Here is a 13,080-nt window from a genome sequence, read left to right as displayed (position 1 = left end):
AACAGTGACAGGAACATTTTTATGATAATCAAAATTTTGGTGACAAAAAATTGTTTTGAGGCTTGAAAATCCTAAAATCCAGCTCTATGTGTAAAAGTACAATCACACACACAACCCAAAGAAGCAGCTGGGGTTTATTTCAGAGACTTCTGCTTTAAAATCCTGCATAATTAATGGTAATAACAGAACCCTGACCCTTTAAAACCATATTGGTTTGCTATGATGTTCAGAGCAACTATTTTTAGTACTTCAACTACTGCAGTATATACTAGGATTTGCTGGGAGGACCAAAGAAGTGTAAAAATAAATAATCAATTGAGAAAGCAGCCAGCTGGAAAGCTTTCAGCCTTGCCTCCTGCCCCTTCACATGGCTTCAGCACTGCCCCAACTCAAAGCAGCTGTAGCCACAGCCAAGCACTCTGGGATTCTATTCACCAATCCCCTTCTCCACTCAACTTTTCCATGTAATGCTTTCTTGGTTTAAGTAAAATGGTGAAAAAAATCATTAAGATGACAGCCAAGAAATTCTCAAACAAAAAGGTAGAGTAAGGGTGACACTGGTCACAACACCAGTGACTCGGCAAGTGTGAAGTAACAATGTTCTTGCTCCACCTCTCAAGTATTTGCAGAAAAATACCCCAAATTGAAATTTTGTCTTACCACTGCCAGGCATAAGGACAAAAAAGATTTCAGAAATGGGCTTACATTCAGACAGCAAGACTGCTTTCTTAAAAATGTTAATGTAGTAAGCCACTATATTTATGTAAATAAGGTAAAGAGGAAAAAAACCCTAAGTGAATGCCTTGCATAAAGAAAAAATTTCAATGTGCACACAATAAAAGCAATCCTTATCCTATGTTTTGGAAAGTCAAAAGTCTTCTTAAATGCATTCTGACAAACATACCCTTAAATCAGTAAAATACAATTTTGTACCAATCTCCTTGTGCAGAGATGCAGATTTTCTGTAAACTTTATTTGCCAACAGAAAGGCTTCCTCATCCTCTACCTACATTATCTCAAATGACAGCTTTACAAAGCTGTAAAACCAAACACCTATCTTTTTATTTATCTTCAACTTACGTTTCAGTTGTATTTCTACAGACCATACATTTCAGAAAACATTCTTCTAGTTCTGCAGCCATCTCTGTGCTTCTGTAAAATCTCCTCCCCTTAATAATAACCTCACAGTCACACTACTCTCAACACATATTCATGTGTATTTCTGCATTGGGGCCACTAAATGATTTACAAAGCTGAAAGCTTTATATGCCAGCTGCAGGCACAAATTCACTTCACAGCTCTGTATTCTGCCTTGACTTTAGACAGGAACTTTTATTTATTTATGCCTTAAAATGATAAAACTGCTTATAACTCTCACAACTATGACATCATCTCTGAAAGGAAGCATTAAGACATTTTAATTTACAAGGTAATTTTAAGCTGTTGGGCTTTCTGCTTGTTTTTTCTTATTTTAAAGTTAAAAGGACATCCATAGGTTTGTCTTTGAGAAGATTTGAGCATAAACTTTTTTTAATCTTTAGCATATGAAAGGAGCTGCTCCAGCATGTTCATGAACATGACAGTTCATTGTCATGCTATCAATACACCAAACCATGCACAAGTACCATTTTCTGTTTACAAAGTGCAAGAGAAAACCACAATATTTGAGAAATGGTCTTGCCTAAGAAATTTCAATTATAAGGAAAATGTAAAACTGAACAAAAATATTCACTGTCTGTATTATGTTTTATCCTTCATGTTTTAAACAGCAGGAAAAAGCTGCTTTTGGCAAGGTAGGGCTGTGGCACAGGTGACACATTTAATTCAAAATTATTTAAGCCAATAGTTCACTTTAACAGTGACCATACTTTCTTAAATGGGAACTTCACATATAGAAACTGTAGGGAACAATCTCATTACCAATATCTTCCTCATAGAAGAACAAAACCAAAAATATTCACTCCTGATATTTCAAATACCTCCCTGCTCAGCTACTTTGGATGGGGAAGAGAACATGGTAATGGATTTTGTATTGAAATTTTGTCAGTTTCAGAAACTTCCTATATTCTTTTACACAGAAATGGTCTGGATCTTTTTAAAATATTGCTCTTTACCACAGGACTTTGCATTTTCTTTACTTTCGTACAAATATCTACATGATACAATTTTAAACTTTCATAAAAATGATTCTGTGACATACAATTACGTATAATTAGCACTGGGTGAGATTTAAATTATTTAATTCAAAATTATTTAAGCCAATAGTTCCTCTAATATATGCATGCATATATTAGAGGAACTATTGGCTCTATCAAGCCAATACTATCAAGCATAACTGTAAATGATTTTCTGTTCCTAACCCTTCCCGTAAGTAGAGCTTACACAAAGGAAATAAAACTGAAAAATGATCTCTTAGCCTAAGTACCACCAAAAAACCTCTCCTGGACAGAAGGGGTTAAAAATGCAGCTGCTCTGCAGTATATTTATGGGCACACAGCCCACTTGATTCCACCTCTCCTCTTCAGCCCTAGGAAGGTGCAGTGGCGATGACTCTCTGACCTTTAGCATCTCCTCGTGTATCCCATAATGCCCATAGGAGCTGAAGTAAACGCCATCCTCGTCCTCCTGAAGGTCTGCAATGGTGCTGCCCGACGAGCTGCTCCTGACATCTGTGTTCATCACAAAGTCCTGAGCAAATTGTCTGCAATCAGTTTGAAATATACCCTTGAGACGTGTTTATGGGACCATGGCAAGGAGGCCGGGCAGGGGGGAAGGGCTTGGGAGAAGGCAGGAATGAATGCAGCAGCAGCAGCTTTAGGTGTGCACATCCTCCCTCTGCAGGCTCCTCGCGGCTGCTGCAGCCCCCCCCGGCAAGCCCAGCTTTCTGCTGACAACAAGCAACTATCAGCAGTGAAATATTGGGGGGTAGTTTCTATTTTTAAGGCAGAAGTATCTATTTTGAACTTGCTGGTATAAAAGCCAGCACTGCAGTGTCAAGGTGTTTCAGGCTGTGTGATGCAGATATGGACTAAACACAAAGAGCACAAGAACTGCAGCCCACACAACACTGGGTGACTACTGGAAGGGAGAAGGAAGCACTTGAAAACTGAGGCATTTGGGTGAAAAGAAAAAAAAGCTTAAAATTCAATTTATTACTTGAATTTTATGCTGCTTATTTTCCCTCCTCCCTGCTCTTGCATTCCTTCAACACGTAAAGAAAGGCTGAGAGAGCTGGGATTGCTCAGCTCGGGGAAAAGAAACTTCCAGGGTGAACCCACTGTGCCTCTTAGTTCCTAAAAGGGCTACAAGAAATATGGACAGGGACTTCGGACGAGGACAAATGGCTTTTAAACCCAAAGACTGTAGGTTCAGACTGGATATTAGGATGAAATTTTTTACTGTGAGGGCAGTGAGGCCCTGGCACAGGGTGCCCAGAGCAGCTGTGGATGCCCCTGGATCCCTGGAAGTGTCCAGGGCCAGGCTGGATGGGGCTCTGTGCAACCTGGGAGGTGCTCCTGTTCAGAACTGGATGAGCTTTAAGGTCCCCTCCAACTCAACCATTCTGTAATTCCATGTTCTCATTCCCCAAAGCAGGTTTGATGACAAAATACACAAATCAAGAGGTTTATCATGAAAACACTATTAGACATTAACAAGCAGATCATACTACACCCACAATGAAGAGAAAAAGCAAACACACTTCAGCCAGACAACATTCCTCCAGGGTCTACAGTGCAACAGCAACAGAAGCTGCATCCCAGACCACCCCAAAGCCTCTGACACTCACCTTTAACAGTGACCATACTTTCTTAAATGGGAACTTCACATATAGAAACTGTAGGGAACAATCTCATTACCAATATCTTCCTTACAGAAGAACAAAACCAAAAATATTCACTCCTGATATTTCAAATACCTCCCTGCTCAGCTACTTTGGATGGGGAAGAGAACATGGTAAGGGATTTTGTATTGAAATTTTGTCAGTTTCAGAAACTTCCTATATTCTTTTACACAGAAATGGTCTGGATCTTTTTTAAATATTGCTCTTTACCACAGGACTTTGCATTTTCTTTACTTTCGTACAAATATCTACATGATACAATTTTAAACTTTCATAAAATGGATTCTGTGACATACAATTATGTATAATTAGTACTGTGTGAGATTTAAATGATTCAATTCAAAATTATTTAAGCCAATAGTTCCTCTAATATATGCATGCAACACAAGCACCAAAGAAATTCCAAAGACAGAGCTGTCCTGCTGGCTTCTTAATCAAGAAAAAAGATAAGTAAAACCAAAAGCCATCACCTCCAAAGAGGTGACAGATTAAAAAACTCAGCATAGACAAGCTGTGCTCTGAAATCTCTAAGTTACATCTAATGCTAGAGGTGACCTGATTTATGGAAATGTCACTGTCATTATTTCACAGAGGTTTACCTGAAAGGGAGCAGGTGGAATATTCTGTGCAATAACCTCCAGCACAAACCACTGAATTACAGCATTTACACTACTACAATGCAACTGACTCCTCTGTCCATAATTTAAAACTGTGCTGCTTCATCAGATCTACATCTGGCTATTTTTGCTGCCAGGTGACCTCTGCTGAATTGAAGAGGTTGCATTGAGAAAGAAAAATTAAAGGCTCCCTCTTACAAGAGCAGATAACTTGATATACTTACTTTAAAAAAAAATCTGTAAGCCTCACTGAAGTTTAGAGAGCTCAAAAGAAATTGCTACCGATAACCTGCAAGGGGTTTTTTTTGTTTTAAATGAAAATGAATGGAACATAAAAAAGCAAAAAGACACACAGAAAATATCCCCAAGTTTTTGAAGCACAACAATAAATTTCTTTAATTCTTGCTGTTTATGATCAATTAAAGCATAGAGATACCAGAAAAGCACTGTGTGCAAAATTCAAACTCACCTGAAGATAAAATGGATCCTTTTTGACATAAATAATTGTTCACAGCTGAGGGGATTTGAACACATTAAATATTCTGGTGTACTTAGTTACCTGTAGCTCCAAGTGTGTACTGTCAAAATGTACAACAAAAACTCAAATCTATTTTACAACACAAGGGTTTTCTGATTAACTTCTCACCCAAATGAATGTGAATTATTTTTCCAAGTCTCTTAAATATAATTTCAGTTCCTCAGTGCCCAGTCAGTGTGATCTCAGGCTTGTAGGGGATTTAAATGAAGTTTATATTTCTGTGTTATCCATGAGCATCACCAATCCATATGCAGACCTCAAGACTTAGAAGTAGCTACAGGGATGTCCTGACTGATAGCGAAAACAAAAGCAGCTGAAAAAAAGCTGATTTATTAATTCCACTGAGAGTTTCTCCAAACTGCAAATGAACTCTACTAACAACTACTGTTTGAAGCCAATATTCTGAATATCTCTGGAGTTCTGTATTTAATTTGCCAGTCTCTCTCTCTTCTCCAATGTGTGCATCCTCAGTGTTTAAATTCCTATCTAAAGAACTAACAGAAAGGTATCTGAAAAACAAAGAGCAATCTGAAGGAAAAAACCTGAGTGATGTGCTTGCTTAGCTCTCCTAAATATACTTTGTCCTTTCAATCTGTGCAGGTTTTTGTGCAGTTTTTACTAACCACCTACAAGACATTTACTAACCATCTACAACAGACAAGCCAAACCTACAGTCCCACCCCAAGGTTTATTTCATAGTTACATTCTACTACTTCCTTCAATTTCTATTTGCCTTCAAACATGAACATCTTCTATAATACACATCAAACAAAAACAGCCCAAAACTTCAGTTCAGACACTTACTTCATTTTCTGAAGATCATCTTGTGCTCTAGCCAAGGCTGCTTCTGCAGCTCTGGCTCTCTGTTCCGCATGTTTTAACTGTTCCAGGAGCACCATGCTGTCACTTAAGCCATTAGAAGGCAAAACTTTTACAGGTTCACAAAGATCTTCTATGTCTGAGGAAACAGGGAGGAAAAAGAATACCTACCAATCATGTTTCTGATATGTTTGCAGCAGATCATAAACACTTCATGCTCTTTCTGTCTTTGGATGCTTTGTACAAGCTGGTTGTTTTACAAAAGGCACAACTGAATTTGACAGGGCTAACTACAAAACACAAGCCTAGGCAGAAGAAGCAAATATGCTAGAAACAGGGTCTAAGTTAAGGCAAATAAATCCGGAATTCAGGCTTCCTTAAATACCAGTGTTTGGTTATTTCTAGAAGGGATATTTGGTTTAGATATAATTAAATTAGATATAATTAGTATGTGGACTTTCTCAGATACATAAATCAAGTAACAGTGACAATGCTTTACAGATCACAAACTCTAACAATACCACATTTACCCCAAAATGCAGGAGCCATACTGAAGCAGTTATTTACCAAACTGAAGAAGGAGATCATCTTCAAGCTCTGGTTTCAAATACTCCTCTCCTTCCCAAGGCAGTGGGCTGCTGAGAGAACTCAAATATGCTCCAGTTGGTTTCTAGACAGGAGAAGAACATGTACACTAAGTTTCCTTGAAAACACCAGCCCTTCAATTTCATTCAAGAAAACAAGGCAATCTTTCACACAGTAAAATATGCAGGGTATTACCGAAGGAGCTTTGTAGCAAAGGCTGGGAAAGCCCAGGCAGCTCCAGGACCAAGAAATTCTGTGCAAGCAGTAATGCACAGCACATTGACAGATACTGAAGGATAACTGCAGGATTGCACTGCTCTCAGCAACCAAGTCCACTCAGGTGTTTGGCTAATCAAAAAATCCAAGATACTAATACTGTCAGGTTCTTACATGAACAGTGCTGTAGGAACAGAAGGCAGAAACACTGTATTGTCTCTCCTGTTTCCATCCAGTTAATACTTGGTTAAGAAAAGAGAAGTCAGTTTTGGACTCCAGCTTTTGCCTTTCTGTGTCTACTCTACACAGTTATGCATTAAATAACTACTCGAGGATTTAAGGTTGGAAAACTGAAGTAAAAACTACTCAGTAAGATAAGATGGTATTGAGTTTTAACGTAAACTTTAAGGGAATAATGAAGGAACAAAGTCACAAAACACATAAAATATATGAAAACCCATCTTAAAACTGTAGGTTCCCATTGACTCAGGTATAATTTTACCAGAGTTTTAAGTTCTGTAACTTGAGGGATCAGCTATTGTCCTTACTAAGTAGGGGTCTGGCCAGCTCATACCCGCAGGAAAGGTTTTTACATCAACACACATGCAAGGACTGAGAAACTTCAGTTCTTGAGAAGTGAACCCATTTCTGAAGTGAGACAGCAGAGTCAAAGGCCCAAAAAACCTGAATAGAACAAGATGATACTACACAGCATGGAGGCTTTATGCAAATCTCAACATCCCCTTCTGAAAATAAAATTTCACATTAATTCAATATATTTACAATTAAAACAGATCAACAGCTACTTTAATTCCCATGATTTCTTTCTCTAAAACTTCAATACAAAATCTCACACAATTATTAGAAATGGGGAAACAAAGCACATCACTATTCTCCAGAGTCAGAACAAAGAAGTAGTAGGTGCCACACCTACCTTTAATCTGACAAAGTTTATTAGTTTAATGTATCCATAAAAATCGAGTCCTGAGTGGAAAAAAAAAAAACAAAGAGAGCATTTGTATTACAGAAAAGACCACATGTTTTACAGTGATGTGAATACTAATTACCTGTTCAATTGGTAATTGTTTCAAACTTCCCCTTGGGTGTACATCACTATCTAGTGCACTCTTCCTATCTTAAGTTTGCCATCTGTGTTTTTCTTCTCTTTAGGGCTAACCCAGGAAATCCTCACCCTCAGGGCAAATACATTTGCCACAAATTAAGAATGGAACACATCCAAACGGGTACTATGGACAGGGATTTCATCCATCTGGCAAGCAAGTACATCAGGACAGCCCCTCTTACCTCCTACCAGCTACCTTGATGACATTTTAGGCTGCTGTGCTCCCCTGTTCATATTCTTAGCTTTCTGCTTAAAAGAATGTAAACTGATACTACTCACCAAGAACACCCACCAATATTCATTTAAAATTGCCACCCTGGCAAAAGTAATAGTAGTTTAACTGTGTTCTCTCCCCAGGAACAGCAAAGATAAACCCAAAATACTTTTTCTTGGATTTTAGACAGAAAACAGACCAGACTAGATCTTACAATATATAATGACTAGTTCAAGTGACAGCCAACCTTAAACTTGACTAAAAAGAATTTAACAGACACGGGAGGGAAAGCCTTCCTGTGATCACCTGAAGGACACAAGCCATGGGGCTCTGCTAAACACTGAGCCCAACAACAGCATCACTGGTGAGGCAAGAGCTCCCAGCAGATCAGATCAGATCAGATCAATCATGCAGTGTCTGGTTCAGGTCAATCAAGTAGGCAGTGAGGAATCAGCACAAGCCAGCAAAGATCAATCTCACTTTTGTCACTGGTTGAGAGCTTTACCTGTAGAAAAGGCATGCAGGAAGCAGCCAGCATAAAGAAAATTTATAAGCATTTTTCTACAATAGCTCATCTTATTCAATCTTGGAAGCTTCAGCTGTGAACCATGAGATCAGACAGAAACAAATTATAATATTTGCAATTTATTTTAAATGAGACACTCAAACACAAAAGGGAATGACACATCATGAAAAAAACTTACCATGTTTCTGGATCACATCACTAACATCAAATTGATGCTCTGTTTTGCAGTGGGAGAACACAGCTTCAGCAGAACTAAACAACCTGTAAATAACAAACTATTAAATATGCAATATTGACACATTAAGTTCCAACTTAGGAGTGCTATATGCTCTGTTCTGACTTACTGGGGAATTCAGAACACATTTCCTGCCTTTGAGAAAGGATGACCAGGCACTGGCTCACATGCCTCACAAAGCTTTTACCTTGTTTGTCAAACATTTTGAAACAAAAGCCAGTGAACACAAAAATTCTGTTTGACAAAACCACAGATCCTGTTAATTTCCAAACACTATGTGAGAGCAAAGCCTGCGTTAAAACCTGAGATCTAAAAACCACACCAACACAAGGTGGGTGGGGCAGTTTGATATGGTGCATCGAAATAAAAACTCTCATCTCGATACTGGCCACGGGGAAAAGACGAAAGAGAAAAGGAGAAGAGCCTCCACGCTGCTTCAGCACGAGGGGAGGGGATTATTACCACGTTCCTCCCTCCCTCCTTCAGTCCGAATCTAACACACGCCTGGCTCCAGAGAGCCGTGTATGCGATCAGCACGCTACAGAGCGAGGCCACAAAGCAGCGATTCCCGATCCCAATCCCGATCCCGCTCCCGCGGGCCGAGCCCGGCCGCTCGCAGCGCAGCGCAGCGCACCCGGAGCAGCGCGCTCCTCACGGGGCCCCGCGCTCCCCGTCCCCCCACCTGTCGCAGAAGAGGCAGCGGGTCTGCTGGGCCACGGCAGCGCCTTGCTCCTCCTCCTCCTCTTCCTCCTCGTCGCTCCAGGCGCCCTCGCCGTCGGACAGTTCGGGCATCTCCTCCTCCTGCTCAGCCTCCATGGGATCCATGTCCCGCCACCGCCCACGCGCGCGCCGCTTCCGGCGGCGGGGACGGAGCGGGGCCGCGCGCGCCCCCTGGCGCAGCCTCCGGCCGCGGCCGCGCTGAGTGGCCGGGCCAGCGCCATCTTGCGGGAGAGAGGGGCAGCGGTACAGAGGGACGGCGGGACCGTGCCTCAGCCATCGCTCCTTCCCTCAGCCATCGCCCCTTCCCTCAGCCACGGCCCCGTGCCTCAGCCATGGCCCTTCCCTCAGCCACGGCCCCGTGCCTCAGCCATCGCCTTTTCCCTCAGCCATGGCCCCGTCCCTCAGCCATCGCCTTTTCCCTCAGCCATGGCCCCGTCCCTCAGCCATCGCCTCGCAGGAGGCAGCGGGGTTGCTCCGTGTTCCAGCACGGAGCAGGAATCCCGACGTCCGTGCCCGGCTTTTGGTGTCTCGCAGACGGCGCGGCTGCCATGGGAGGGTTAAAGGGAACAGCACGAGCTTTTAAATATCAGTTTTTAAATAAGGTCTAGCGACTGACAGAAGCACAGAGTCACAGAAGCGATGAGGTTGGAGAAACCTCTGAGGTCATCGAGACCGACCTGTGGTGACTTGACATTTTGGAATCAGAAAATGCAGTCCAACAAATTTTATAAAGGGTTTTCTCACTACCAAATATGATCTTGAGTCCCCAGTTTGTAAATATTGCATTTACTTGCTTGCATAAATGCATCACGGAAGCTCTTCATCTAAACTTTATCGGTTTCTCTCCCCCTTTTCCACTATGCTGTTTTCTGATACAGTATAAGCCTTGACCCAAAAGAACTTGATAAAATAAGAAGAAAAAATGTATTTCATGCCACGAAGATAGACAAAAGGAGCAGGAAGGAGATATCTAAACCTATGTCTTACGAAGATCTGTGATTATTTGCATCTCTTGCAAACTGGTCCTTTAAATCTGAGTAGAAAAATGGTAGGTTCAACTGATGTTACCTAAACATCAAACACCACCTTGTCAGCCAGACTGCCCACAAAACTCAGATTCATTACCCAGTGTGCTACAAGCCAATAATGCACACTCGAGAGATGTCGATTATTTATTTCACAGTTGCACAAGCCTCGGTGTTATTCCACAAATAAAGCACAAAAACTTATCAGAACTTTTGTTTATACGTTATACACTATTTACACATTTCAGCAAAAGAATTAGTGTTCATTAGCCACAAGTTACATAGTTCTCTTGTTAATTAGTATTTGATCTCCTATTGTTTAAAGATTCTCCTCCTCCTCATGTTGTTAGGCTGTGTGCTCACTCTTTATTTGAGTTGGTGGTTTCTTGGGTTGGTGTTGTGATCTTCCCCCTCTGGAATCACCTTTTACCCAGCTGGAACTGATGGCAGTACAGTTGCTGAGTTGTCTTTATTACTTTCTTCCTTATCTTGGGGGGGTTCTGCCATATGTGCTTATGGCCCATAAATTCTGCATTCTCTGTGTCTGCTATCAGGCGTATGTCCTTCTACCCAAGCTTTGACCTCCCCCCAGGGCTGAGATCACTGAAGCATTTCCACCCCTAAACCTTAACAAGGTCATTCTACCAACAAGTAATTTGTTTTTCTGACACCTGGAGATCCCTTAGAGCTTGTTAGTGGTTCTCCCACCAATTAGATCTCCATTCTTGTTGGTTAGGCTTGAAGGTATGCAAAGATCAAACGTTACAGCACATCCTTTCCTAAGGAAATTTTACATATTCCACATTTTGCAACAAGACCATGGCACTAAGTGCCACATTCAGTCTTTCCTTAAACACCTCTAGGGAGAGTAACTCCACCACCACCCTGGACAACCCATTCCAATGTCTAGTCACCCTTTCTATGAAGAAATTCTTCCTAATGTCCTTTTTAACTGAGACCTCATTAAATGCAGAAGCTAAAAAGTGGTTAAAAAGCAATATAAAAAACCAAAGCTTGAAGCTTATTCCTTGAAGAACACAGTTAGCACCTGATGTTCCATTTTGGTTACTGAAGCTCCTTCATTTTCTCTGTATTTTGTGCCTGACAGAAACACGCATCTCTTTAGAAAGAAGTGGTGCTGGTTCCCATGGTTCTCCTAAGCAGGATGTGGTAGGGGAAATGTTGAAGCTGGAATTTTTACAATTTGTACCCTCAAAGTGTCTAAGTTCATATCTGTGCTACTACAAATATTTCCAAAAATAAGGAAATTACTATTTCACCTGGAACCTGACTACCTTATATAATGGCAGGAGCAGAGATGAGCTCTGCATCCTGCTAGAACTGCTCTGAGTCAGGTGTTTGTGCAGTGTTTATTCCCTAACAGGACATACTTAAGAAATCTGCTTTATCTCATTGCTGCTGTTAGTCAGCTGTGCCTCCCTAGGCATCTCACATTTTTAAATGACTGTCGCCCTGATTTTTTTAAGATTTTTAAGCCTTCTGATGTTTACATTCTTGTAATGAACTTTCTCACACACTTTCTGTAAATAACTTTTTTTTTTATATTCTTTTATGGAGGAGGAGAAATTTGATGGACTCTTGGTCTGTCCAGTGTCATTGGAGAGGTAGCACTGTCACCCTCCAATCCACTGTCACTTTTGGAAATCTATAAATGTTGAAGTCAGAAATTAAAAAGCTCTTTTTACCTTGAAAAGAGCAGCACGTCTGCATCATGTTATTTTGTGTCCTATAGTGACAAATGACATCTTATACTTTTGGATCAAATTGCTTTGGAGAGTGTCCAAAGGAAGGCCATAAGAATGGTGAAGGGTCTGGAGGGGAAGCCATGTGAGCAGCAGATGAGATTACTTGGTCTGTTCAGCCTGGATGAGACTGAGGGGAGACCTCACTGCAGTTAAAACTTCCTTGTGAGAGGACAGGACTCAAGGAAACAGCATGAAACTGAGTCAGGGGGGTTTGGGTTGGATGTCAGGAAAAGGTTCTTCACCCAGAGGGTGGCTGGGCACTGGAACAGTGCAGGGCAGTGGTCACAGCACCAAGCCTGGCAGAGTTCAGGAAGCATTTGGACAGTGCTCTCAGACACATGGTGTGACTCTTGGGGTGATCTGCCCAGGACCAGAAGCTGAACTTGATGATCCTTCCAATTCAGAATTCTCTGATTCTATGATACTTATTTTACAAAGGCTGACTCTGCTATATGTAGCTCTCAATGTAAGGGAAGGTACCAAGTGTTTGTTAATACATTATAATCATTGCTCAACAGAGTGACAGCCAGCATTACCATCATCTTTGCAGCTTTTGGTCATTTGTAGAGGGGTGTAACCAAGGGTCTGATTGTCATCTCATTTTTAGAATGCAAATTCAGTAGTGTTTGCTGAGTATAAAAGCAAAGAGATTTGAATTGATTAGTAACAAATTAAAAAAAAAAAAAAAGAGTGGGATACAGGATTCAGGAAAGAAACGTGAAAATCTGATTTTACTTGTCTGGATTACAATTCCTGATCTCACAAGCTGTACTTGTGTATCTGTCCATATACCTGAATTTTCCCTTTCACTCTCCTACCTCTCAAAGCTTACAAAGACTTTTAAGTGTGGTACTA

The 13,080-nt window shown here is 41.0% G+C and overlaps 1 protein-coding gene across 2 annotated transcripts in view; it reads right to left on the bottom strand.

The window, feature by feature from the left end:
• Positions 1-9,566, bottom strand: part of PRMT3 (protein arginine methyltransferase 3) — a 56,638-nt gene extending 47,072 nt beyond the window's left edge. For both annotated transcript variants that reach the window (XR_013182642.1, XM_054634758.2), the window contains exons 1-6: positions 9,397-9,566; positions 8,658-8,740; positions 7,551-7,600; positions 6,383-6,485; positions 5,801-5,954; positions 2,560-2,701 (exon numbers count right to left, since the gene is read on the bottom strand). Coding sequence is in view for 1 of the 2 variants with exons in the window: in XM_054634758.2 (XP_054490733.2) it covers positions 2,560-2,701; positions 5,801-5,954; positions 6,383-6,485; positions 7,551-7,600; positions 8,658-8,740; positions 9,397-9,539 (675 nt within the window). In the remaining variant the exon portion in view is untranslated. The remainder of the gene's footprint in view (positions 1-2,559; positions 2,702-5,800; positions 5,955-6,382; positions 6,486-7,550; positions 7,601-8,657; positions 8,741-9,396) is intronic.
• Positions 9,567-13,080: the final 3,514 nt, after the last annotated feature.

Source organism: Agelaius phoeniceus, chromosome 6 (genome assembly GCF_051311805.1).
Source record: "Agelaius phoeniceus isolate bAgePho1 chromosome 6, bAgePho1.hap1, whole genome shotgun sequence".
NCBI lineage: Eukaryota > Metazoa > Chordata > Aves > Passeriformes > Icteridae > Agelaius > Agelaius phoeniceus.
Note: the sequence above shows the minus strand (reverse complement) of the source record. Positions and strands in the feature narration are given on the sequence as shown.